General features: G+C 40.9%; 1 protein-coding gene across 1 annotated transcript in view; it reads right to left on the bottom strand.

Moving 5' to 3' along the window:
* The window catches only part of LOC119651479, a 57,788-nt gene that overhangs the window by 12,460 nt on the left and 18,428 nt on the right, over positions 1-26,900 (bottom strand). The window contains exon 2 of the mRNA XM_038055090.1: positions 17,405-17,680. Coding sequence (XP_037911018.1) covers positions 17,405-17,513 — 109 coding nt within the window. The 5' untranslated portion in view covers positions 17,514-17,680. The remainder of the gene's footprint in view (positions 1-17,404; positions 17,681-26,900) is intronic.

Genomic DNA, 26,900 nt, shown 5'->3' with positions numbered 1-26,900 from the left:
ATCAGTGCGTTCATCTGAGGATACCAACACCTCATACAAAGGAGAATCTTCTTCGTTGAGTCCCCTACTACTGAATGATGCTAGAGAGCATGCTAAGTGCGTGCTAACACACTTGATATACTTAGATGACATCAAGTTGTATACTGGTACTGACGACCTTAGAAGTCTACTGTGAACAGTGGGTGTGTTTAGCCGTGATATTCTCAAAACTACGTTTTTCTAATCGGTACCCAAAATTTCTCGAAAACCAATGAACCGATTGTCTTGCGTTTTTTTTGTGGTTATTCGATCCACCGTCTAGTCTTGTTATAGGATTCTTTTTCCGCTACTTAATTCTTGCTCTTCTTCTTCTTGTTTTATAGGTAAAGTTAACTAACTTTTGCCTCAAAAATCTCTATTTATGTTCAAATGTTCGCCATTTTGTAATAAATCGATATTTTCAAAATCGGCTATGACAAGAAAGTAGCGACAGGTGGTAATAACTCCATTTATATATGGAAGTTTCGAGATCAGAAACTTAACCAGGAGATTGATTGAAGTTATAAAATCAAACAACGTAAGATGTAGTTGCTGAAAACTATATTTACAATTATTTACGGAATCTTACTTTACAAACATAACAATTTATCACCTACCTAAATCAACACAATTGTCGTTAATTTTCCAAAGTTACTAAAAATCAAATCAATCTTATGAGTGAGGCTTTTCATGACGCTTACAGCTCGAAGTCATCTCCTGTACTGCCTTCTCCGCTGAGAGTTTAAACTTACATATATAATCGCAAACACGACATGAGTGCGAATTATATTGAAGTGAAATCCGTCCTGAGTTCAAACCTAGAACAGGGCGAAGTGAATTTTTCTGTTGAGGATGCTGGGAGTCCTGCGTCCGCATCCACTTGAAGACGGACGATACAAATGACATGGCTCGAATCTCAGAAAACTGTTTTTATGACTTTACTTGCCAATAAACCTATCTTGGCCATCTCCGGTGCACGTTCACTGTTTCATGTCACATGAATGAGAACTCGTTTGGGCTGCGGCTGAATATCTCCTTTTTCATACTTAAATATTCAAGCAAAATATGATGCATTCGCAGTGTCAGTCAATTCATTCACTTTCAATCCTCGATTGTCCGATATCATTCCATGGATTTTATCGATGATTTCTGGTGACGGAACTCAGTACACACAGAGTGAAATTATGCGGTGTTTCCAACGATTAATTAATTGAAATAATAAAACTTGTTGTTTCTTTTTCGTTGGTGTGGGTATTTATTCTTGCAAATACCGATATTTCGGGAACCACTTGTTCCCTTCATCAGTGCAAACAACTTGTTTGCACTGATGAAGGGAACAAGTGGTTCCCGAAATATCGGTATTTGCAAGAATAAATACCCACACCAACGAAAAAGAAACAACAAGTTTTATTATTTCAATTCAGTACACACAGCTTGCCAAAATTGTACAGTAGCCTGCCGATAGATGGTAGTTGGCGGAATCATTGCTATTAAAGTTTCTCAGCAGGAAATTCAAAAAGCCACGTACTTATGAATTCACCCTCGTATTGGGCTGCCTTTAGTTTTCTTTCTTCGTCAGTTCGATCCATTAACATATAAATTGAAGAAGACTTTCGGTAATTTTACTCGAAAATGCTTTTCTACATGAGTGGGAGGGGGAGAGGGCATTCACGATAAAGTTGTATGTTGTATCTCGTATTTAACGACAATTTTAGAGGAAGTTACACACGTCGTGATTCTTATCCAAATTATCCTGGATCTGGAAGAAAGGTTACCAGATTCAAACTGAAGCTGATAAGTACATTCGCAGACAATTTTTTTTTTTCAAAATTGAACGAACTGGTGTGTTTGATTCTAAATGCGTACATTTACTAATTATGATTAACTAAAAGTGTTGATAGATTTCGTTTTAATAATATATTGTTTTCTGTTAGTATCTAGGAATTAGAAGTTCGTAGCTGGCTCAATACTTACAAACTAATTTGTTTTATAGAATTTGCCAGGTTTAAACCGAGTATTGCATTTTAGTGGTCAAAGGGTAGTATAGATCTCAGGGCGAAACATAGATTGGTACCCATGATGGAGCATAAAACCTGAAAACGCCTGCTCTACTACCATGCCCTATCTCCACCTCCACGAAAAGCGGCAGACGGAGAAGAATGAAGGCGAGTCTCTCGCACCTAAAAACTTGTCACGAAGCCACAAAAGGATTGGATTGACAACACAATGATGAACAAACGAAAACGAAATAACGATTTGTGCATCTTCTCATGGAACGTGCGCTCCCTCTACAGAGAAGGAACTGCCAAGCAGCTGGCCGATACCCTGTTCCAATATAAGGTTGATGTAAAAGCGTTGCAGGAGATACATTGGACACGGACCGGTTTCCAGAGAAGAGCCACTGCAGTATATATTATAGTGGCCATTCAGTAAACCATGTGATCGGAGTAGGTTTCTTAGTTTCTGCTGTTATCCGTTTTGAAAGCATAAGTGAAAGGCAATGCACTCTGAACTTGTGAGGTAAATTCAGAAGCATCACTAACGTTCACGCCCCTAAAGTCGAGACTGCGGAGTCGGAGAAGGATACCTTCTACGCGACCGTAGAAGGAACCCTCGAAGCCTGTTCCAGGTATGAAATCAAAATCATACTTGGGGATTTTAACAGCTAAGTAGGGACGAGCTCGTATTCAGGCAATACGTTGGCTCCCACAGCTTACATAAGGATTTCAATGATAACCGACTGCGGATTATTCAATTAGCAGTGCTACACGAAATGGTTGTTGGAAGTACTTGGTTCGCGCCTAAAGCGGTTCACAAACAAACGTGGTCTCTCTAGACGGGAGATGAAGCATTAGCAAATGACTTTCACAATCACCTGAAGAACGTTATCATTGATACGGCCACAAACATACTTGACCTCAGTCGCAAAAAAAGTCGGAACGACTAGTTCGTTAATGAATGTGGCAATGTGTGGCCCACACCAAAAAGGCTTCACTCCAGGCAAATCAGGAATAGATCAGATTTTCTTTCTGCGGACCACTTTCCATCAACTTTAAGGCCGCCTATGATAGCATAGCCAAGGTAAAACTGTACACGGCCATGAGAGAATTCAGTATCCCGATTAAATTGATAAGACTGATTAAGCTAACCCTGACTTTCGAGACCATTCAACATCAGCAATGGTATAAGACAAAAAGAGGGTATCCCCCAGATGATAGGGCATATCATGAGTCCTTTTTAACCTGGGTGACGACATTGACATTGTGGGAAGAAAACCCAAGATGTACAAACTGCCTTCATCCAGATCGAGTAGGCGGCGATGGGCGCTAGATCTTGGACTGGACATTAATGAAAGCAGGGTGAAGTATATCGTGGCTGCGTTAGCACCAAAGAACAAAGAAACGACAACATAAAATTGCACTGGTCAAATAAGAATAATAAACATAGGAGACTGTATCTTTGAGACCGTTGACCATTTCTCCTATTTCAAGTTACAAAAACTGTTCCACTTGATACGTCTCACCATAGGGTCAAAGCTCTTACTGTACAAGATAATGATTTCGCCAGTCCTCAGTTATTCTTTGGAGACTTAAGCTTTTAATAAGAAAAATTGCGAACTCTTGGCCGCGTTCAAGCGAAGAATCCTCCGAAAAATTTTTGTCCCCCTACAAGGGGATTGACAATTGCGTAATCTATATAACGACGAAATCTATGAGGCATGCCATGGCCGTCTGGTCGTGGACAAAATCCGGGTCAATAGGTTGCGGTGAGTGGGTTACTTAATCTGTATGGATGAGGATGATCCAGCCTGGAAAGTCTATAAGGGCAATATCTATGGTAAAAAAGAAGACTAGGCCGACCCTTCCTTAGATGGGGCTATTACGTAGGCCAGGATCCGAGACAGCTTCAAGGGATATCCAATCGGTGGACTTCGGCGCAAAAACGGGATGTCTGGAGTTCCTGACTAGGATAGCCATAGACCGGATACCGGTTGTTGCGCCATTGGTGATGATCATTCACAGAAGGGGTTCTCTCTCCACTATTATGTCTTCTGGTAATGGACACCTTGCTATGGCTCCTGGGAGACATAAATGTCTTTGTACAACTATTTACGGAGGATCTAGCCGTAATAATTACCGGCAAGTCTGCGGACATAATATGTGGCCCGTAATCCATAGTTGGCGCCTCCGCAATGGACACACGATGAGCGCTAGGAAGACTGAACTTGTTATAGTCACTAGGAACGTCAAGTGGGACAGCTACACGCTACCCACCTTGGCAGGGACGGAAATGCAGCTGGTAGAAACAGTCAAGTATTTAGGAGTACATCTCCATTTCAAGCTAACGTGGAAGTACCCTATTCAGGAACAATATCAGAAATTCTGCACATTGCTCTGATGCTGTTGGACTGTAACAGGTAAGACCTGGGGACTTTCACTGTAATCGAGCCATTGGATGAATACATCCGTAATAAAACCTATTTTGATGTATGCATGCATCGTTTGGTGGCCGAGACTTTGCTAGCAGGAAGCAGCTAGCGCAGATACAAAGGTTCAGTTGCCTAAGTATTACTGAAGCAATGAGTACTAGCTGACCGCGACGCTCGAAGTGCCATCCCCCATTCATTTGGAGGTGAAACGGAAAGCAGCCAACGATGCATGTAGATTCGATACCATTGTCGCTTGGAAAGGCATACGGTCATACGGTCATGCGCCCATCTTGAAATTCCTTGACAAACGTCCAGTAGCGCTGATTCCAGCCGATCATATGGTTTCCAGATTCGTCTTGGAAAAGACGACTACTATTTCGTATCACCAAAAAAAAAAGAAGAGTCATCTTCACCCCGGAACTGGCCCAACCCCTCGGAAAAATGATAACCATATTCCAGGCGGGGATTTATACCATTTTCTTGACAGCAGAAGAATGCTTGCAACAAAAATTGCGGCGTCGTACCATTCGAATTTGTTTCGACAGTTGAGAAGCGTTATCAACACTAAACAGCAACTAGTTGCTGCTGAAACTTGGCTAACTAAACGAAATATTTTTGATTTGGGTGCTAGGGTACTCAAACATCATTTGTAATGAGGAGGAACTGGCTAGCCAACGTTCTGTATCCACAATAATGGAACTAGAATCGGCTTTTTCCATACGGCGATTCACTGTCAAGTCTAATCTGAAGGGTAAAATTGTCGGGAGGCATCTGGGATATCAAATAAAAAGTCACGATTTGGGGTGAAGAGGGGAGTGCGGGTCCTCGAAAGTGATAATTTCTTTCTCTTCAAATAATAGTAATTACTACATTTTTTTTAGAAATTAACTGGAATCCTTCCTAAAGTTCATCCTAGAATCATAATATAGGTACTATAGATGATGCTACCAAATTTGGTAGAAATCGCAAAGTTAGAATACAAGTAGGTCAAAGATGTATGTCTTTTGTACAAATTTACTGCAATCTTTGAATGTCAGACTAAAGTGAATAGTCTGACATAATATATGCTTATAGGTTACGGGTTAGGTACAAAAAGGACAAATGCCGACTAAAAAATTTTCAATCATGACATGCACAGCAGCTTGCGATTTCCTGACTTGTTTCACGTGAGTCGTTCGATAACAACAAATTCTTAAGATTCCAGTTTATCTGAAAATCATTGCTATGTCTCTGAAGCTAGGGAATCCTTTTCATATGCACATAATTACATACATATTGGCTGAATAATTTTTTCCCATTGCAGCTTATGGAAAGTTGCATTCCAAATTATAGCTACACGCATATATACATACACCATATGTAGTTATGCACAAGCGAATTTAGAAAGAGTGCAAATCAATTAGTTCAGAACGGAGCCAATGTTCTTTGGGGAACTAATTTCTTACAAATTTTCTTACGATTATTTATGAGAATAGATTTCATGTTTGAAATCACCTACTTATTTATAATTACCTTTCAACAATGCATGACGAGATTTCAAGGCAACACCTGAGTAAAACCACCATTGCTCTTAATTACTATAAACGTATGTAAATGCTGCAACCATTCGAATCTCCTCAATCTGATGTGCTTGCCTGAAACCGGAGGTTGATATATCAATCTATATCTTTGAATCATCTTGTCGATCGACTCACATGCGTGAGTCACATCGCAGAAACCTTTGAGTCTGAATACAGCATGAAAGTTGTCGATGATTCCACATCAATGTCCACTATTTGAAAAACGAAAGTCCCCAAGTTCATTCACTCTTCCACAGAAATTCCAATGGATTTGTTCGTGTGATTCCGACGACATGAAAACCTCTTCAGAGGTGGCCTCAATTTCTTTTCTGCAATAGTTATCGAGAAGTGAGCTGTGAGTGGCCGAACCATCGACCCAACACGGGCATTCAAACCCCAACTCAGGTTGGGAGTTCGGCTCATTTTTCGGTTAGTCAACTGCTGCGGCATATGTGTATATCATAATGTGCAAGCACAGGTGAAAGCGACTAGTGCGAAGTGCAAATGCTGCGAATTGAATGACGGAAACGAGTAGAAATTCACAGAATACACGAATTCAAGTGGACGACACACAGAAGGGTTAAGTATCTTCTGGCTTGAAGATGCGAAGACAGGAAAAGATACTCGTAATAATGATGTGGTCTAGTAGGAGGCCCCATACACCTGGAACCGCTAGCCGCCTAGCACCTAGCACATATGCACAGCAAGATCATGGTCAATAGAGCGAATAGAGCACGGTACGAATGTGCACAGGTGAGAATTGTAGCAATGAAAGGAGAAGAACAAAGTAAAAGCCGGTAAAACATGCTGACCGACTGACACACTGCTCGTCCCATTAGCGGATCTTTAACTCTGAACCATGACTATTGCAATATTCGTCGCCTAAGTTGAGGACGAGTTCTTTGTTTTATATATATATGTATCTTGCTGCGTTTTTGCTACCATTTCTCTGTAGCGTGTCGTGCAGTTTATTGAATCACCGCATTCGCTAATTGGATGCATTGCTCTTCATGGGGTCGCGAAAAATCTCATCATTCTTGTACTGATTTTTCTGCATTTATTTATGGGCATGCCTGCATTACAGCAAAAAATGCGTACGCCGAGAATTCAATGCCAAACTTTGAAGGTGAAAGTTGTTTATTGATTTGGTCACTAGCTCGCTTGACGCACTCAGTAATCAGTTTCATTATGGCTCGAAATAAGGTATGTGTACTACCTGCTTTCGGCAAGGTGGAAAAACCCAATGTGAAACGTACATTTGAGTTGCGCATCGTCAAATTCTGTGGAGATCTAATGGTATGAGCAACTTTAAATAATTGGTAACTTAATGCGGGGATGTATTATAATTAATAGTCACTAAGTATTTTGTAGACGGAGTTCTTGTATAATAGAATTGTTTTCGCAACTGAAGTAACTTCGGTCAAACTTCGGATCTGTTTGATGTATTATTTATATAAAGACCAGTGTTCTCTGTGGTCTAAAATAACATTCTTTTACCTTTCTTCCTATAGGCGAAGGGAAAAGTTTCTACCTAGAATGAGAATCGAAAATTGGCTTCTTATTTTCTAATGCATGACGTATGATCTATGCCATCTACTATATTACTCCTCCCTCTTTGACCGCGAAGACTTTAGATCATTTCAATCAAGAGGATGGATTATCCATATCGGTATATTCCTTCTCCAGTTTTGTTACCACCAAGTGCTTACTACTCTGTATCATCTGGTATTCTTCTTCTTAGTTGTATCTTTTATTCACAGTGTCACTCCCAACTTTGGATCTGGTCTTGATAGGACTTCTTAAGCTTTTCCTAATCTATGTAAGAACGAGTACTCTACCAGTATTCTGGGCCTAAGCAAAGGAAGATGGTGGGACTCTGGAGAGTACTCCCCTCCCTCTAACGGCAATGTGCTTTTGTAGTCTGGAAGGCCAAGTGGTAGCAGATGAATTCGATGTCGAATCGTTACTGACACTCCAGCTGCAACCTTGTTAGCTGCTGCTTTGATTTGCTTAAAAAAGCTTATCTTTTCGTCAAAAGTCAGCCCAGGGAACTTTACCGCTGGTTTTAATTTGATTATCGACTCGCTGAACGATATGGAATGCAGGGTCACGATGACTGCTGCGGTTTTTTCCAGTTCCAGATTGAAACCATGAGCAGTTATCCATCCGCTTGTCCGTCGCACCAAAATGCCAAGTCTGCTTTGCGCCTGTTTGACAGTGCGTTCTGACGCAACAACATCATCGACCAGGCGCGAATCTTCTTGTAGTAAATAGACTATCATAGACAGCGTTCCAGAGGTCCAGCCCTTGGATGGATCCCTGTGCCGGCCCTGGGATGGACGCTGCTCCATGATGCCATATACGTCTTAGAGTGCAATAAAAAGTTTAATAATAATAATCGTTGGCGCAAGAATCCATATTGCATCAGGGCCTTGAAATGTGTTAGAGCACTTCATTCAAAACAGTAACGGTACACAACAGTACACTGTAGGAGGCAATGTGGTCAGCATTGCGCTCGTTTGGCCTTCCATAACACCTCCCCCCTTGGGTTAAAATAAATTGGCGCCAATTGCTATATGTAAAAAGATTCACAGACCACACCTTCTCACCAAATTTTCTTACAATTGGTTTAGCCATTTTCGAGTAAATCGGGTGTGACAGACAGATAGACCGACAGACATTGAATCAATTTTAATTAGGTTTTGTACACAAATTCTTAAGGAAGGATATGAAAAGTGGTTTAATTTGAAACATTGCGATCTACATAAGGACTACCTCCTATTTCTCAGTCCTATAAGTAACTTCGATTTATGCTTGTTTCTTATTAGCATCTTACCGTTAGTAGGGCATAGCGCGTCAACCACGTCAACGCATTATGGTTAGCGGTTCGCAGAAATTCGCTTAACGCTTCACTCCTTCTCCTCCGCACTGGGCGACCAACTTTGCATAATGGATTCCAATGCATGGTGTAGCCAGCAATGAAGCAGTTGTCCTATCCACTGCCACTTCCGCCTTTTCACAAACATGTCCAAAGAAAATTGACCTGTGCGCCGACAAAGATCTTCATTAAGAATTGTGCTTCAGCGAGTCTGCTTCTGATGAGCTTTTTGGGCACTGTTCCAGCAGTGTCAAGCATACAAAGTGAGCGGTATGAAAACGTCAACTCGGAATCGCCATTCCCTTTGTGGAGCAGCGGAAGCCTGGCCACCCTCCAAAGGAGACTGCTCTCTTTCAGGCAAGCGTTGAATGTGCTGAGTAGTAGGTCTGGCCGATATTGGAATACCAGTTTGAACATCTCTGCTGAAATACCATTGGGTCTTAGCGCCCTCTCGTTTTTCATAGAGAGGACTACCTGTTCCAATTTATTTATTTATTTTATAGAGAAAAGTGGACGGTCCTCGGCGATCTCGATGCCGACGTCATCATCCCGTACGGGGTGCGCAGGGAATAGTGACTGTACAGTGCGGTCCATCTGGTCGGCCTTAAGTGAACAGGGTTTCCGCAGAGCCCCGATTTTTCGGGTTACCAGTTTATAATCAAGTCCGCAAGGGTCCTCCTTCACCTCGTCGACCAGATCTTCCCATCACTGAGCTTTGCTCTTGTTTATTGCGCTGCGGAGTCTCCTTTTGGCTAATCTGTACTCTGTCATTATGGTACAGGCCTCCCGGTTATTTGGACGTTGTGTTAAGCGGCGGAGTCTGTGATACCCCTTCAGGAGCTCTGCAATTTCCACCGTTCACCAATACATAGAAGGTTTACCATGTCTCGAGGCTCTCCTGGACATCGAGGCTCCGCAGGCCGTCGTTATCTGGTTCATAACTGAATTTACGACAGTGTCAACTACAGCGCCACCACCCCCAGGAGTACACTCCAGCGCGGCCCCACTTGTTCCACAACAAACCTCCTGGTGTTCACTTTCGCAACCTTCCACGCACAGAAAGAGTGCCGGGGTGGCGCACACTGAGAATTTGTGTCCACCACTTTGAAGGCAATGTATTGATTGTCGTTTGCCGAGAAGTCTTCCAGAACTCGCCATCCGTCCCCCAGCGACCAGTGACTCCGACGTGAAGGTTACGTCTGGAATGCTTTCCTCGCAGCATGGGCACCGGAATGTTGTGGTGAATCCCGTGTTTAAAACTACCAGTCCTTTTCTCACCGCCATTTTGAAAATTGGTTTCCTTCTGGAGTCCGAAAGTCCCGCATTATCTCATCCGGCGTAAGATAGACACTGAAAAACGTTATTCCTAAACACCGAATCCAGACAAAGCCGTCCCCTCGGTCCCAAACCCAGATGGCAGCGGTACTTGGTATGTGAGGATGCCATGAAACTGGGTCCTTGTATCGTTACTACTCATTGATGAGCACTAAATCAGCTTTGGTCTCCGCGCTAGCAGCTCGTGAGTGGTTGCACTCCCGTGCATATTGATTTGTAGGATGCAAATCATGTTGACCGCGTCCTAGCTCTTTCCTTCTCTTCTTTACGGCCCGCCTAACCGCATTTGCCGCATGTTGCCTTCTGTCAGGTCTCCGACAGGTTGCAGACGTGTGCCCATAATCTCATAATCCAAAACACTTCTGCTCCGCTATCTTCGGGTTTGATCTTGAGACGGGTTTCCTTAAGGACTTACGCAAAAGCTGGCAGTCTAGTCCTTCTTCGTCTCCTTATCTTTTATTTTGGTGTTTCGTCCTTCATGTCCGCCTTCATTTGAGGCATATAAACACAGCCAGCTCACTCTCTGTTCACACTATCTCCTCGTTCGTTTTGTTTGTGTTCGCCATTTAAGTTTTGTACCAGCGCATCGTGTGCAAGGGAGCGAGCCGCAATAGTCAGGAATGGGTATACCGTCGGAGACAAAGCCCCAACCCGACTTTCCTGAGGCGTATCCAGCGATTAGCTGATCCTGGAACTCACGGACGGATCAGTGCTTGCTCAAGGCAAAGCGGTCTACTAATTTCGGTTCAATGCATACTACTCGACCAGGGTCCCGATGGGGCTGGCTCCTGATACACGCCACAACTACTATCTTGGCAGAACTAGGGTCATATCACCTCATTCACGTCGACAAGGAGTTGCCGACGGCTCCGGGGACTCCCAGTGTGTCCCGACGTGTATAGGTCATTAGCAGTTCGCTCTTCACCGAGAAACTTTCTCGAAGCTACTACCTAGGACACAGGTATTATGTCAGCTAGGGGGTCAGCACTACTCGCTCGGGCACCTAGTAGACGCCACTCCATCGTAAGCGACCTGTTAAGGATCGTTGACGACCCCTGAGGGGGGAGGGCAGCTGCTGAGGAGATGGAAGGAAGATTTCTAAATGGTTTTTGATCGTATTACATTCGGTGAAGTTCCGCTTCCAGTGGTTGAAATGGCTAGTCACCGAAATGTGTGAAACGAACTGCTACAAACAGAAGATAAGTCATCTCGACCACCAATGCATTCAAACGGAGTAAAGTCACTGCGCTTGATCTTTCCTCACAGACTTATTCGTCGCCGCTCCCGCTTTTTTTTTGCAAATTTGCTATTTCCACTTATACGAAAATCCTGGGAATTTAAGACCTTCCCTAGAGAATGGAAAAAGGAGATGATCGTTAAGATTCAAAAGAAGGGCAACCGTTTTGGGCCTGACAATTAGAGTGTTATCTTAGTGCTCCGTCATAAAGTTAGCAGCTAAAATAATCCTGGAAATCATTAAGGAAAACCTCGAAAGCTTGATCGTCTGAGAACATTAAGTAATTAACATTACTTATATTTTTATTAAAATATTTAAGCGAACATTTAATATTAATGGTTTTACATATTATTAGTCCTAATTCTAATCAGCGAACTCAACATCAATTCTAGTCAGCGAACTCAACTCCAATTCTATTTTCCAAATCAAAAAGACTTCAGTGTTCTTTTTTCAATTCCAAACTTAATATTAAAAATCAGTGACAGGTCTGAAAAACATAATTACTGCGATCTTCCACTCCCTTGGCGTGCTACGCAAAGTGGATAGATCCGCGCCATCTATATTGCTCGCACTCGCAACATTCGAAATAAATTTCGAATGCTGCGAATCCTGCCGCGCCACAAACAGGCTGGTTTCCGATCGCATCACTTCAAAACCCTACGGATTATGGATGGAATAGTGCACGGAGTCTAGATCTTCGTTTCATTTGCTCTTTATTGAATTTGAGAAAGTTTTCGAAAGCGTGAACAGGGAGTGTATCTGGATTGCTTTACGTAGGCATTCCGTAGAAACTAATAGCTATTATCAAGATCATGATGATGACGCAAAATAAAACTTCAGAGGAAATTGAAGACGAAACCGTTAACCGCCAGGGTTGCATCTTGTCACCGATATTATTTCTTCTTGTTATCAGTGACTGCCTTGTCTGGAGGACATGGAGAAGTTCAAAGGACGAAAAAAACCTTATTGAACGTTTTTGGGATCTTACGATATAAAAAATGTGTGATTGATATTAGCATTTTATGGAATGAAGAAACGAGCTTCAATACAAAATAAATAATCTTGGAAGAAACTTTGGCCAGAGATTATTCAGGAGGCAAATATATTGAATTGTATTCCGGATAGCTGAGTGGTTAGAACACAAGGCTGTCGTACGGAAGGTCGCGCTTCAAATCTCATTGGTGACAGTGGAATTTGTATCGTGATTTGACGTCGGATACCAGTCGAATCAGCGGTAAATGAGTACCTGATTCAAATCAGGGTAATAGTCTCGGGCGAGCGCAATGCTGACCACATTGCCTCCTACAGTGTACTGTAGTGTACCGTTACGGTGTTGAATGAAGTGCTCTAACACACTTCAAGACCTAGATCCAATATGGATATGAAAAAGCTAGTGGAACTTATAGGTTTTACTGATATGGATAGAAGCAATGTAGATGCATTTCTAAGCTCAAGTGACGAATCACTCACCAATCCAATCATCTGTCAGAAGAGCTCGAGGGAAACCCGGAACGCAAGTATTACATTTAATGCTATATATGCGTATTTAACTGCAAGGCACGGTTCAAGATTCATTCTAGGTTAACTTTTCCTTTTTAATTGCAATAAGAGAAGTTGTTCTGTTATCTATGTTCGAATTTGATGTCCAGGTCAGTATGAATTATCTGGCAATGTATCCACAATTGGTACAGTCCCACATTGATCGTGGATTTTCCCATTTTGGATATGATTATAGTACATTGCGCTACTGATGACATCCGGTCAGGATTTTAGGCGCTTTTTTTAAAATCGTCGATTATAAACAATGCCACGTGAAGCGGTTCACTGTTGGTTAACAGCGTTGATCTGAGATACTTAAATCGCTCAGTTCTGGGAAGGTCGTTATCACTGGCAACGACAATGCCCGTTTCATTGAACCCGTTCGTGGAAAATTCTGTGTTATTCAGATTCAGTCGAAGGTTTCTCACCGGCTACATTCCCTTACCCCTGCCCTAGTCGAGTAGCTTATTGGTACGACGACATTATCCGATCCTGATCGGGTTTCTGACCTCTTTTACCTAAAAACCACACGCTCTCGCTCTCTAAAGTGTTTCACGAAAGCTCTGAAGGATGTCATTTTCCTAACTTGTGGAAAGGCTTTTTCATTACCCTCATCTTATTTTATTTCCCTCCTGTCCTCCTGTCCTTCAAAGATACGTCAACGATGACTAACTGGGCACTTTGTCCCCTTAGAGATCAACATGACTTTGTTAAATGTCGGTCAATCGCTACTAACCTATTAGACTTCACCAACTTCGTAGCCACATGATTAAACTCTCGACAGGAGAGGCGCGTCATCTACGCGGATTTTTTTAAGGCCTTAGACTCTCTTAACGACACTTTTGGCAAACTCACCTCTACCCTGGCATTAGATGGCTAGCCACCAACCTCTCTAACCGTTCCTGCCGCGTTACTTTTGATGGTTGCATATTTCATTCCTTTTCTCCCTTTTCTAATGCACTACAACGTGCCACTCTGGGTCCACTAGTATTTCTATTTCTCATCAACGATACCTGCTGTGGTCTCTTTAGTTGAACTTAGGCAACCTGGCTCATTGGTATTTTACAAATAAGTTGACATTGGCGGCATATCGCAGCTTCAACAAAGACCTCGCCATTATTATGGCTGCAATCGCGCTTCTTGAATGTTGGGTTTCATATTTCGTACCTCTTCTGGCTCTGACTGACTCGGTCCAATCCTTCTTAATACTTTACAACTTCGTCGTACGTAGCAACCTTGTGTATTGCTTGGTATCTGGTCTCGCAACCGTAATTGTCTCATCATCATCACCAAGGGTGCGAAAACCGGTCTACGTTAGTGCTTTGGTAAGAAACTCTAGACATCTCGGTTTTGAGCCGAGGCCCATCAATTCGATATCTCTAAGAGCTGTGTGGCGTCCTGGCCTAGGCCATAGCTCCATCTCAGGCAGGGCTTATCATGTCTTCTTTTTCTACCATAGATATACTATCCGTGCCCTCACTGATTAAGTAACTCCTCCAGTGGAACCTATTCAGTCTGATTGTATCCACAATAGGTGATTGTAGTCTCGCTCATAAAGTTCGTCCTTATATAAGCTACCTCGAACGCGGCTAAGAGCTCGTAATTTTTCTAATTAACCCAAGTCTCCGAAGTATACATCAGGATTGACAAGATCATTGTTTTGTAGAGTAAGAGTTTGACCCTTTGGTGAGACGCTTCGAACGGAAGAGTGTTTGTCAGGTGAAATAGGCTCTATTGGGTTCCAACAACCGTGCGCCAATTTCATGGTCATAGCTGTTATCGGTTGCGATTTTCGACCTTAGATAGGAGAAATATTCAATGGTTCCACAATTCTAGTTTCCTATCTTTGTTGTGTTTTGTTGTTAACGTTGCCACCATATATTCTGTCTTGCTTTCAATATGTGCAACTCAAGATCGCCGCCTGTTCGATCTGCATGAAGGCAATTTGTATATCTCGGGTTGTCCATCCCAAAATGTGGATATCGTCAGAATATGCTAGTAATTAAGTGGACTTGAAGAGAATGGTGTCTCTCGCATATACTTTAGCATCACGGATCATTGTTTCTAGGCGGAACTGATTTACCTGGATGGAAGCCTCTTTGTGTTCTGGACGTACGGGGCTATACGGCCTAACAAAATAGCGGAGAATATCTTATAGATGGTACCCAACAACGTGATATCTCTATAATTGCTGGACTGCAAGATATTCCACTTTTTTGTATGGAATAGATAATGCCTCGTTGCTAGTCATCAGACATTGATTCGTTGTTGGACTATAATTCCATCGGATCCTGGTGACTTATGATTCTTAAGCCGATGAGGGTTGTATCCTTCATGGTTGGCGGAGGCACATTTATCCGCCGTCTTCAGTTGGCGGGACCTCTAACTTGCCAATATTGTGATTGTTGAACAGTTTATCAAAATACTCAACCCATCCCTCCAATATGATCATACGGCTGGAAATCTGATTTACCTCTTTGTTTCGACAGGATGAGTATCGAGGTGTATATGGTTTCATCCTGCTTATTTATTAGCAAAACTTGCGCGCTTGATGCGGTTACTCCCTGTACTTTTCGAGTACACAAGCCTATTGGTTCCCGAGCTTCCTATTTCTGCTTTTAAAGTCGCTTCTCTGCGCAATGATTGAGATTGTTGCATTTCCCGGTATGCAGCATTCTTCCATTCCGTTGCCCGCTTACATTAATCGTTGAGCCGGTTGTTCCGTTTTTTTTGTGGCTGAGGCCAACTATGTTTTAACTATACCAATGATACCGTTTTCAACCTAATTCGTCGATTCTTCATGCCCAGGACCTCTGTTAAGTGTGATTATTGCGGCATCCATTTCTCATTTATAGGTGTTACGGAGGATTTTGTTATGGATGGCGTCAGTGTTCACGCTCACCCGGTTTTGTTGTGTTGCTACTCGATCTCGGAGAACCATGCCAACCAGATAGTGATACGGCACTGTACTGTGCGAAAAAAAGTTAAAAGAAAGCATTTTTATGTTCTAAAGTTTTTCAAAAAACCTCAGTACGCAAATTTTCATATTATTTGAACTAAAAATGTTAAACTTATGCGCGAAAGTTGGATCTGACAAAAGTTTACGTCTTCTTTAAAGAATCGACTTTTTTGATATGAAGCAATTACAAAAAAAAACACTAAGACATTTAATAGTGAATTTGACGTCTATGATTCCTAATTAATTCAAAAATACCATGTTTCAGGGAGCCAACAAACACAAACAACAAATTTTGGTAAACATTTCCCCACTTTGTGAATATGGCAGCTTTGAGCTACTCCCCGATATACGTTCTTTCTTTAGATTTTCTACTGCCCTGATGAGGTGCTCCGTCTCTACTGGCATCACATACCACACGACTTCGTATAGTACGCTCCGTAGTGCCCATCGCGGTGTTCGATCTTTATTCTCTTGTCCGTTCTCTAGTTTTAAGCGTAGGTTAACCTTTTTTCTTTCTACTCCTTCTAGCGACAATATATAATTGAAGGAGTTATTCTTAAATAAATAAATACACACTGATAGAGGCACGAATTGGCTCCGATATACGTAATTTCTGGCACAGTGTTGTCATAGTGTATACCAGATAAGTTTGTGTAACATACCGCTATCATAAAGGCCTTCGCTAGTTCCAGAAGTGCAATGTAAAGAAGGTATTTCATCTTTTGGTGTTTCTCCATGAGTAGCCGCGAAGTACTTGACAAATCCCGCTTGGTTCACTGTATGATAGTTTAACTAGTTTCGCGAATGCAGTTGTCAAGAATACGTTCAAAAATCTTCCTAGTACGGAATAACTACCGGATCGGGCGGTAATTGAACATTTTGCTGGGCAGCCTCTCTTTTTCTTATTGGTATGCTCATACTTTCTTACATTGACAACATGCATGTGCATACTATATAATAGGCCAAACGTCCTTGTGGACTATCTCCCAAGGTGTTGGGCGAGAGACGTGTGAGAAAAGGATATTTGCAGGTTACGTTTTATATGGTCTGAAACAGGGGTGGTTTCCTCAGTTCCTTGGCGACCATAACCATCGCCACATTTGCAGCTGTAAGGCATAGCTCTACCCCTAGAGAAATTAACTCCCAGAGGTCTTTTTGTGCCCTGGCGTATATTGGATTGTTTTAATCATTGTACTATCTTTGTTGGAGAAAACTGTTTGAATTTGAATAGTAAAATATATCAATGTATATATTTTTATTTACTTAGATATACATCTTCCATGCCTGAAAATTTGGAAAACTGCAATCCAAATCCAATTTCAGGTTTTAAATACGTGTTGTTATTGACGAGTATATAACAGCATCGTTCTCTGGTTCCTCATATGTTAGAAGACCATTGAGCGATATAAACATTAACCATGCACCACTTCTTATGTATACTATCACTCACCTTCCACTGTCCTTCCCGAAATTTCGGTTGTAGCCAAAATGCACAGTAGACCAAGAAGTATAAGAAGGTTTACACGAACCTTCTGCGCGATGGCATCACAATGACCCATTTTTGGACTCCCAAAAGATCATGTGCAAGAACTGATTGTGCAAGGCATAAGAAAGGCAAGCAAACGATGATGGTTCCGGCAGATGCTGAGGAATTCGCTCTTGGCTGCTTGTCTCGTTGTCTTTCTTTATTTCTCACTAAAGCTGAATATCTTGCAAACAGGTAATTCTATGAAAAATAGAAAAAAAGCAAATGAAATAAAGCCATATTATTGCAGAAACGTACGTGCAAAAATAAAAGGGAAAGAAGAAAAGTGGTCAGAAAATGCAGGTTTTTTTGCAAGTAGTGTTCTTGCAACACAGCCATGTCGTTTAATTTGTGTTTCGTGGCGGGTTTTACTGTAACTTTATTTACGCAAGCATGTATAATGTAGAGTAAGCCTATCATTAATTGACGGAGCTCTTTCAGAGGAACAAGAGGGAAAATCGATGGAACAGAATATTGGCTGCTTTCTTTGTCAGGGCGTAATCAAAATAATTTTGGCAGACGCTGTTTTCGTGGTTTAATACATGCAATTTTCTCTTTGTTAAGATGGATTCCATGAAATTGGGCAGGTGTAGTTTGCGAAACGTTTCCACAAATTGATTTATACCTTAAGAATAATGAGTTAAGGCAATTTTATGGTAGTGTTTTGGATGAGTCTTCTCTTATATAAATATGTATATCCTTGTTAGGATACAGCCAATTAGTTCCCAACCCGCTCTTATCGCGAACAGTAGATCGAACCTAATATAAAGCTTTACTTCTACTTTCTTAATGAACTGGAATGGATGACCATAGAGGTAACTTGTGTGGTGAGCCGCTGTACTAGGTCTTTCAACCGGCTATAAAACTTTCACCGATAAAAATAGTAATTTGAAAGATTGACGCGGGGAATGTCGTTATTTAATGCTAATATTTCTTTTTATTGCGAATTGCAATTGCATTGCTTCAACCGTTATTGTATTGCATTTTTCAGTTGGATTTCGAATAATTACAAGACTTAATAAACAGTTAAAAATGGAAAAGGTGTAATAAGAAATACCTCCCATTTTCTTCGCTCCATTCAATGAATTTCTTCATATTCGCTAACAAATAATACGTGCCGACAAGACATGCATATGTTAAAATAGTCAATATTTATGTAAGGTTTTGTATTAAACGGACAATAAAAATAACTCGTTGCATTTTAACGTGTTATATCATTGGGATTCCGAGATTGCTACTCACGCGATCTGCAGCATGGTCACCTGGGCCTATTATTTGTAGCAATCCATAAGTTAGTCACAGACCAATTTGGTGCTTGGTTATTTCCTAAACTCTAATTTCAGTACTTCCCATTACCTAGCTCCACTGAGATGTGCAGATCTGTTGCAAAAAGCCCCAAACTGATCCCGAAACAAAGTCTATTGTCCGTCAATGCTGACCGTCCGTCCGTCCGTTCACGCTCGAACTCCAATTGCATCATATTAATTGGCCCATTTAACATATTAAATACAATTATAATGTGAATTCGTAAGTCCAATCAAATAGTTGGCTGTTTCGTGAGCAAACCATTGCCAAAGGTGTAGTTATGTAACCTGAGTGCAAGAAGTAGTTTGTTTTCGCCAGGCAAACATCAGTCATTTGGACGGCATATGAGTGGAGCACTCGAGGTTTACTAAGTGGAAATCGTCTAATGCTTCTTGCATATTTCTTTATTTTTCATTTCTGCAGTGCCAATATGTGTAGTTATTGAAAGCGTTGGAGCGAGTAGGTTGAATTGCTTTCTTGGCGTCACCATCAGCAAGCAGGCCGAAGCCAAGCCGAGCTACTGAGCCATGGAAGCAAGCCAGCATCCGCAATATGGCGCAGTCTGCGCAGCTTTCACTTTGCCACTTTGCACGCGGAACGAGCGTCGGAAGTGTTACTTGGTCGCTGCCGAAGAAAGCCAACAGAAACGCTACTGACTGAGTCTTCTCTGTCTTTGACCTCGCGGATTTTCTGTTGCTTCAGTGCATTTACATTTAATTCGAAAAATATCCATTTATGTCCGGTATCGACCACATATTGATATGGCCATGAATGAGTCAGTGGGAAAAGGCGGTGAATCAAGACTGGGGAGTGCACCTCCGCCGCCTCGGGCTGCTGCTGCAGGTTCCGTAAGCCTAATCAGCTTTTCGGCATAGTCTTTTGTGATGTTTTCTTTGGCACAAAAGAGTTCCTCGATGAACTTGTTATTGTTTCACCGAAGACAGTGTGCAGCGGAGGTAGCAATCGTAATTGGAGAAAGGTGAAATGGTCTCCACACAGCACACATTATGAGAAAATATCTGCTATTATTTCAATATTAAGCCTTTTAGATATGTGAACATGCGATTATCGTTGATAACGTCTATGATTTCCAGGCTTGGAGGTAAGTGAAAAAAGGTTGTAAAAGGTATCAGACTTCCGTTCAAGTTCAGACACTAATTACATTTCACGGCCATCCCAAATTTGAAACATTCCATTTTCTCCCTTTGTCATTTCATTGAAATTCGGATTAAATATGTTTCCCAAAGGTCTTTACGTTACTGTTTACGTGGTTTACCTTGGTAGATTTAAATAATACATTGAATAGATTAGATAAGTATCATCTGAAAAGTCCGCTTTTCGGTTACAGCTAAGTTTCGGCGAAATTTGTACTCAAGACTTTATGTAAATCTCTGAACATGTTGAGAAAGTCAAGATGTCAATCTTCAGAGCACACATCTACCAGATGAATTCCACAAAACAATCTAAAATTCAGCTTACATCATGCGTCAATAGAATTTTTTGCTAAATTTCTATGGGGAACACTTGTACAAAAATGGTTCCAGAACACTCAAATAGCTGGGGTAGGCTGAGGCTTTAAAAATGACATGGTTTATTGCGTAATTTTGGTTTGGTTTTTTTTTTCTTCGCATATTTGGCATACTATACTCAAGGTGCTGAAGGTGTGCTACGCCTACGCAGAAATGATGAATAAAATGTCAAGCGAGAAGCTTGTTTCTGATGAATATCTTAATCATTTTGCTTACGGAATTTACAACATGACTTTGGTGAAGTATTTGGTGGCCAACATGGAATACAGAACCGAAATCGAATACTGCATTTGCTGTTACTTGTTATCTTGCATTTGGCTTTATAATCAATTTAGTGAAAATATCACAATAGTATGCACACCATTGTGGGGTTGGTTGGTCATATGCATTTTGCTATCGTCCACAATAGTGTCCTAATGTACTACACAGGTCTGCAGCCAAAAAGCTGTTTGGATAATTTCAAGTGATTTTTATGTAATTTGATACGCTGAAAACGAAGATGATATCACGTCAGGATTTTTCGCAAAATGCGAATTCAGGTTTAGTACGCGGAAACAAAGGAATCATAGTGACGACTGCTACTTTTGCTCAGGCTTAATTAGAAATCAAAGCATTCAATGTTGCGTTAGGAGAGATGCCAGACTCAGATGAAGGTGAAGTACAACCTGTCAAAGTTCAGAGTTCCAGCTTTGACTTTGAAGATGACACTAGATCAAACTTATTCTCCCAAGAATGGTAAATAAATGATTTGGTGAGAGATCTGGGTCCTCCCAATGATACTGCTGAACTGCTTGGAAAAGCAACAAACAAAATTTATTACTATCTGAAGTGTCATTTTGTTGGTTCAGACATCGTGAAAAGAGTTTTGTACCTTACTTTACCCAAGAAGAAAATCTAGGGGCAAAAAGTTGAGTGACGGTTTCGTCCAAGGCAGAGGCAACTCATCAGGCCCTGCCTCCTCTCTGCCCTGGGAGCAGTGTGACCGAAAGTGATGATCGATGGAAAATGCTCCACTTAAATACAAGGTGTCTCAAAAGAAATTTTATATTTATTTAGCTTACTGCGTGAACGCAACGTATCAGAGGGGCGCGGGGATTATGTCAATCGGTAGCCTGGCTCTTGGGAATTCAGTCGCTATGGACCGTTTCTTGGGAGCAGACCGCGCGTTGTGCGTGCGAGAGTTTTACAAAAACGGCGATTCGGCAATTGTAGCGCGTAGAAAATTCTGCAGTATTCGAGTACTTAGTGACTCTCTTAGGACTCTCAGTATCCCCAACAAAAAATATTATAAGAAAATCTTGTAGGGACATTCAAGATTTAATAGTTTAAAATCCATTACGAATCTACTCAATGGTGTGAAAGCGGTTTACTCCATAACATAACATCCTAGATGAAATACCTCGAGAAATCTGGGCATCCCCCACGGACTATGTCACACGCAAGCTGAACTTTACGAGAAACTTTGCTGTGGAAGTCCGGCGGCGTGTTGCAAGACTAGGACACGGTATTCTTTACGGACGGATCTAAGATGGCCTATGGAGTCGGCGCGGGGGTTTTCTCGAATACACACGGTGTATCCAAGTCGTATGGTCTCCCAGGTTTCACCAGTGTATTCCAGGCGGAAGTACTGGCGATATTGGAAGTCTGTTGATGGCTGGAGCGTGATTCGAGCCCCAAGCGTAACATAGATATGCTGACCGACAGCCAAGCGGCCATCAAGGCATTGTACTCAACGACATCTTCCCGGCTGGTGGGGCAATGCAGAGACGCGCTCAACCATCTGGGCGGCACGCTCAAGGTCACTCTCCTCAGGGTTCCCGGGCATAGGAAAATAGAGAGGAATGAGCGGGCTGACGGATTGGCCAGGCAAGGCTCTGCTCTTGGCAGTCCCTTGACGAATACAGTCGGTGTTCCGCTGGCGGCTGTCGGGGGCCGAGTCTACTCGCACCACCTAGCAGCCGCGGGCCTGAGATGGCGAAGGCTTACAAGCTGTGCCAAATCAAGGAGAATTTGCCCCGCTTATAACATAGCCCGATCACGAAAGCTCCTGTGCCAGACGCGTGCAAATGCATTCAAGATTACGGCGGTCTGTACGGGGCGCTGGCCCATAAGGGACCATGCCGCTAGGCTCGGTTTACTCTACAACTCGCATTGCCGAAGCTGCGGAGAAGGAAGGGAAACCCCCATGCACTTTCTCTGCGATTGCCCAGCTCTGGCTCGAGTCAGGCTGCGGACATTGGGTAAATCATTCTTTGGGGACCTCAGTGAGATTTCTAGCTGCTGCGGCTGGACTCTGCCTCCCTGTCCCTATAACAACAGTCACGGTCTTATGAGTTTGCGGCATCAAAACGGCGCACCAAAGCGCTAATTGGGCTCCTCGAAGCGGCCACTGATACTCACCTACTCCGTAACAGTTTCTGTGCTTCCATTCTTGTTAGACATGCGGTGTTTTTGAAAGAGACCTATGAGCACTTGGAAGTGATTTTTCAAAAACTCAAATATGAAAATCAATGTATGCGCAGCAAGCTGTTCACACCAAATCTTCTTGTCTTAAGATTTTGTGTAAAACAAAACCTTATTAAAATCGATTTACTGTCTGTCACACGCATTTTTTTCTAAAACAGCTACACCGATTGAAACGAAATTTGGTGAACATATGGGAACTATGAAATCTCACGGTTACAGTGAGGCGCACAAATTTAGGTGGACTTTCAAGAGGGGTTCCCCATACATGCAAAGGGGGAGGTAAATTTTTTTTCACATATGCACTCGTGTGTGGTAGCAAATGGAAGCTCTCGATAAGTACTTTCCGAAACTAATACCATATTAGTTTTCACGTAAATTCTAAAATGCGCCAGTAAAGAATTAAAATAGGCCCTTTTAAAGTGAGACAGGACTCATTTTCGGAAACTCCCCAATCCAAAAATTTAAAAAAAAATCAGGGTCATTATATGAAACCTAGGCCTCAAAATATGTCCAATTGCCATATTTGCTCAAATTAACTTACTTATAGAATGTAGCATAGAAGACAGTATCGCCTATAATGTGGCGATTAGTATTAAAGTTAACCAGTTTAAACCCATGAATTTCGCACGAACTTACTGTATCTTAAGCCATACAAGTAAGTAGTCGAAGCCGAAAATCGGGTGCAACCTCTGAACCTCTTTCAGTCAGGACCGATTGACATGAAATTTAGAGTGAGGGTAGAGAATGGCATAAGAAACAAAAGTTATATAGCGCCGATGTGCGCCTCCCCTCCTCCAGAATGGGTTTTTTTTTTATCGAAATAACTACAGAAATCGATTAGATGTTCGATTTTAATCGAAAAATGTTTAGTAAAAATTTTTCTTACATATAGTAGTTTTCGACTAATTTATGTTCAAATATGTGGTTTTTTCATCGAAAAAGTGCATATTTTCCAATGGTTTTTGCAAAAAACTCGAAAATTATGGGTTTTAGGTAGAAATGATATTAAACCGAAAACAAATCGGGAAACGGGAAGTTGGACGCTTCAGGTATGAAAGGTTTTGTGTATTTTTTATATAAAGACATGTGTGTACATTTGCACCATTAGTACATAGCACATAATATATGTATGTAATATGTGAGAGTATCCACTTTTGAGTGATATTGACATTCATAGTCTTGAATTTGCCAAGAAGTGACAACGTTGGCCTATTGTAACTTTGTTAGTAATAATGCGATTTCCACCAAACTTGGTAGGATTATGCTCTATTTTATAGCCTGTTGCAATGTTACTGTAATTTTTTGTGGTGTTAAGATGAACTTAAGAGGGATTTTGTAGTCAATTATTAAAAATTATAGTAATATACTATTATTAACTTTATTTGGACAGATATCGGTATGGAAGTTTCGGCTAGGCACCATATAATGGGAGCCTCTCGATTTTTTTTAAATTTTCCGGTGAGAATGGGTCCGTTAAAGACATATTCGGTGAAAAAAAAAGTACCCCCTTTTGCATGTATGGGTCATGGTAAGTCTTTTAGAGTTTCTTGGGCGGAGAAATTAGTCATTTCGTGGAAAACCCTTGGAGAAATCGACGAGAAGATGATATAGAAATTATGTCCTAAACCGCTGCCTCAACTTAAGGGAATCTCTTATTTAAGTAAATGCCATCTAGGGTGAATATTTTCATCATATTTCTTTTTTCATATAAAATTTGTATTTCAGGCCTCGAAAAGATATTGTATTCAGAGGGAATCATCACTTTTGTCTTATCCCTTCCCTCAGACGTGTCTACAACATTAGATATGATAACGAATGTGATCGATTAAACCACATTGAAGAAACTAAACAAGGCGGCTTTTAGATGATCCATCACTGAGTTATGAGGGGCACCACAATGCGGAGACGCTTCCGAATTGTTCCTGCCATTGCCTTATTTTTATTTTATTTCTTTCTTTCTTCTTCATGAAAATTGGACACAATATTCTTCAAATGTCATACCTTATTGTGCCATTGGTTTTAATAAACGGATTTTAACTCTGTAATCAGAAAAAAATCACAAAATTGTGCCTGTTTTTGCATGAATTAAGGTTATAATATCTGTAATAATATAATATCTGCATTTGGATTTTCTGTTACAAAAGCGCAATGCAATCTGCACTAACGTACTTATGTTGGAAGTTTGGTAATATTGTTATCATATATGCTTGCAGTGTATCGAGTGTTGTATAGAATAAAAATGAAAATTGAACAAGAGATTTTCGCTAGAACATGTAGTCGACAATCTACTGAAAGGTCAAAAGTGAGCGATTGAATGGATTTTCCCGCTAGAACAAATACTTGCAGAGTGTAGAGAAAATAAAGTAATAGCAAAAATTGAATTGATTCGTCAGGATTGAAATGAACCAATCTAACGCGCAAGTACTGTAAATAAGTTAGAAAATGCTTTCAAGAAATTGATTTAGTGACAATAACATTGGTGAACCTGCATAGTTGATGGTGTAGAAATCATCTGGCACCAATCATCTTAAAAAAATATTAAGGAATAATTTCTTTTAGCCTATAACTGGTGTCGATATTTTTAGCTACGTAATTGCTGCCGTGGTTCCAAAATAAACCCAATTGAAAAAGGCAAATAAATAGTGTTATATAAAAAACTGTGGGGAAAACCAGCATATTTGAGAAAAATAACCCTTTTTTGAATACAAATCAAGTTTTTGTTAATTTTATCATAGATCTTTCATCACATATTTGCTTATTACTTACAGTCTTCAATTACGAGTATCTTTTTTAAGTGGGTAATTCACATAGTTGAAAAATATGAAACAATAATGGAAAAAAAGCAAAGAGCTTTTTAGGTTTACTTAGGTTCTGAACTAAAACCAAACCAAATCCTTGTCTGAGATCAATGAAATGTAATAAAAAATGGCAAACTAAACGTAACTTCAAAATATTAGCGAAAACTAAGCGACTTTCTAAGAATATTCTTACAACCACTTATATTTGACGTTTAGAACACATTACCGTCTTTACTAAATGACTGTTACAGATATATTAACAACATTTTGAACATTGTTGATAATGCCTTCGTTTGCCTTCAGTTTTTTCCGTGACGCCCACACTTAGATTTTCACTGCTGTCAAGGTTTCGACACGTTTCGTGTATTCTTTTTTTGAATTCAGAAAAACATTACCCAGCATTTTATTTGTTTTTCGTGAACAAATGGTGCCAGAAAAACTATGTATATATTAATATAAATAGTGATATGTTGATTGTATTTCATAGGTTTTACTAAATTCGACACTTTTAAAAAAAAGCTAATCACTTGCATCGATTCTTGCCTCAAAAATACCCTAAAACGACTGCACGTGTTATTTCCCTTTTCCCCAGACCAAATTGTATTGTAAAAGCTTTACAGGTGGATAATTATACCGTCTTCCGAGCAACTAACATTCTTCACTTCTTGTCTATCATTAACAGGTTCGTCGGCATATAATCCCCTTCTACCGAGGACATTATCACTTTCTTCCAGAAATACATGTACTGCGTGGGCATTTAGGTTTCGTGACATTTTTGTTTCAAATAAATGAACAAAACAAAAATAATATTTATAAAGTCAAATTAAGAAAATATAAGTAACTGATGTTGTTGGTCCATTTGGACCCCAAGCAATTTGTATTTCTGCTTCTAGCAAAGACAACCGCCCTACGTTCGATAACCATCCCAGCAAGTTAAATATTACAGGAAAAGTAAGGCCGGTGGGGTCCATTTGGACTAAGATATGAGCATTTGATTGATACGCCTTTTTAATATGCACCGTGCCATCTTCAAAGCATGAACTGCCTTTTCTTTACCGAAATTCAAGCTTCTTGTTGTTAGTTAGAACAACCCTGTAAGTCACGTTAATTGCTTATTTTTGTGGTGAGGAAAATATATTAACCCAAAGGTTGGTGTGTAAAACAAAACTTCGGTTTTCTGTCTGTCTGTCACCTTTTATCTCATCCATTTCCTTTCCTTCCTTTGGACGACATATTACCAGAACTCTTTCAATTATATCTTTCTCCAGCATAATTGATAATAGTAAAAGAATTCGACATGAAAACCTTGCGCCTACCAACCAC

Source organism: Hermetia illucens, chromosome 3 (assembly GCF_905115235.1).
Source record: "Hermetia illucens chromosome 3, iHerIll2.2.curated.20191125, whole genome shotgun sequence".
NCBI lineage: Eukaryota > Metazoa > Arthropoda > Insecta > Diptera > Stratiomyidae > Hermetia > Hermetia illucens.
This window is presented reverse-complemented; position numbering and strand designations above follow the sequence as displayed.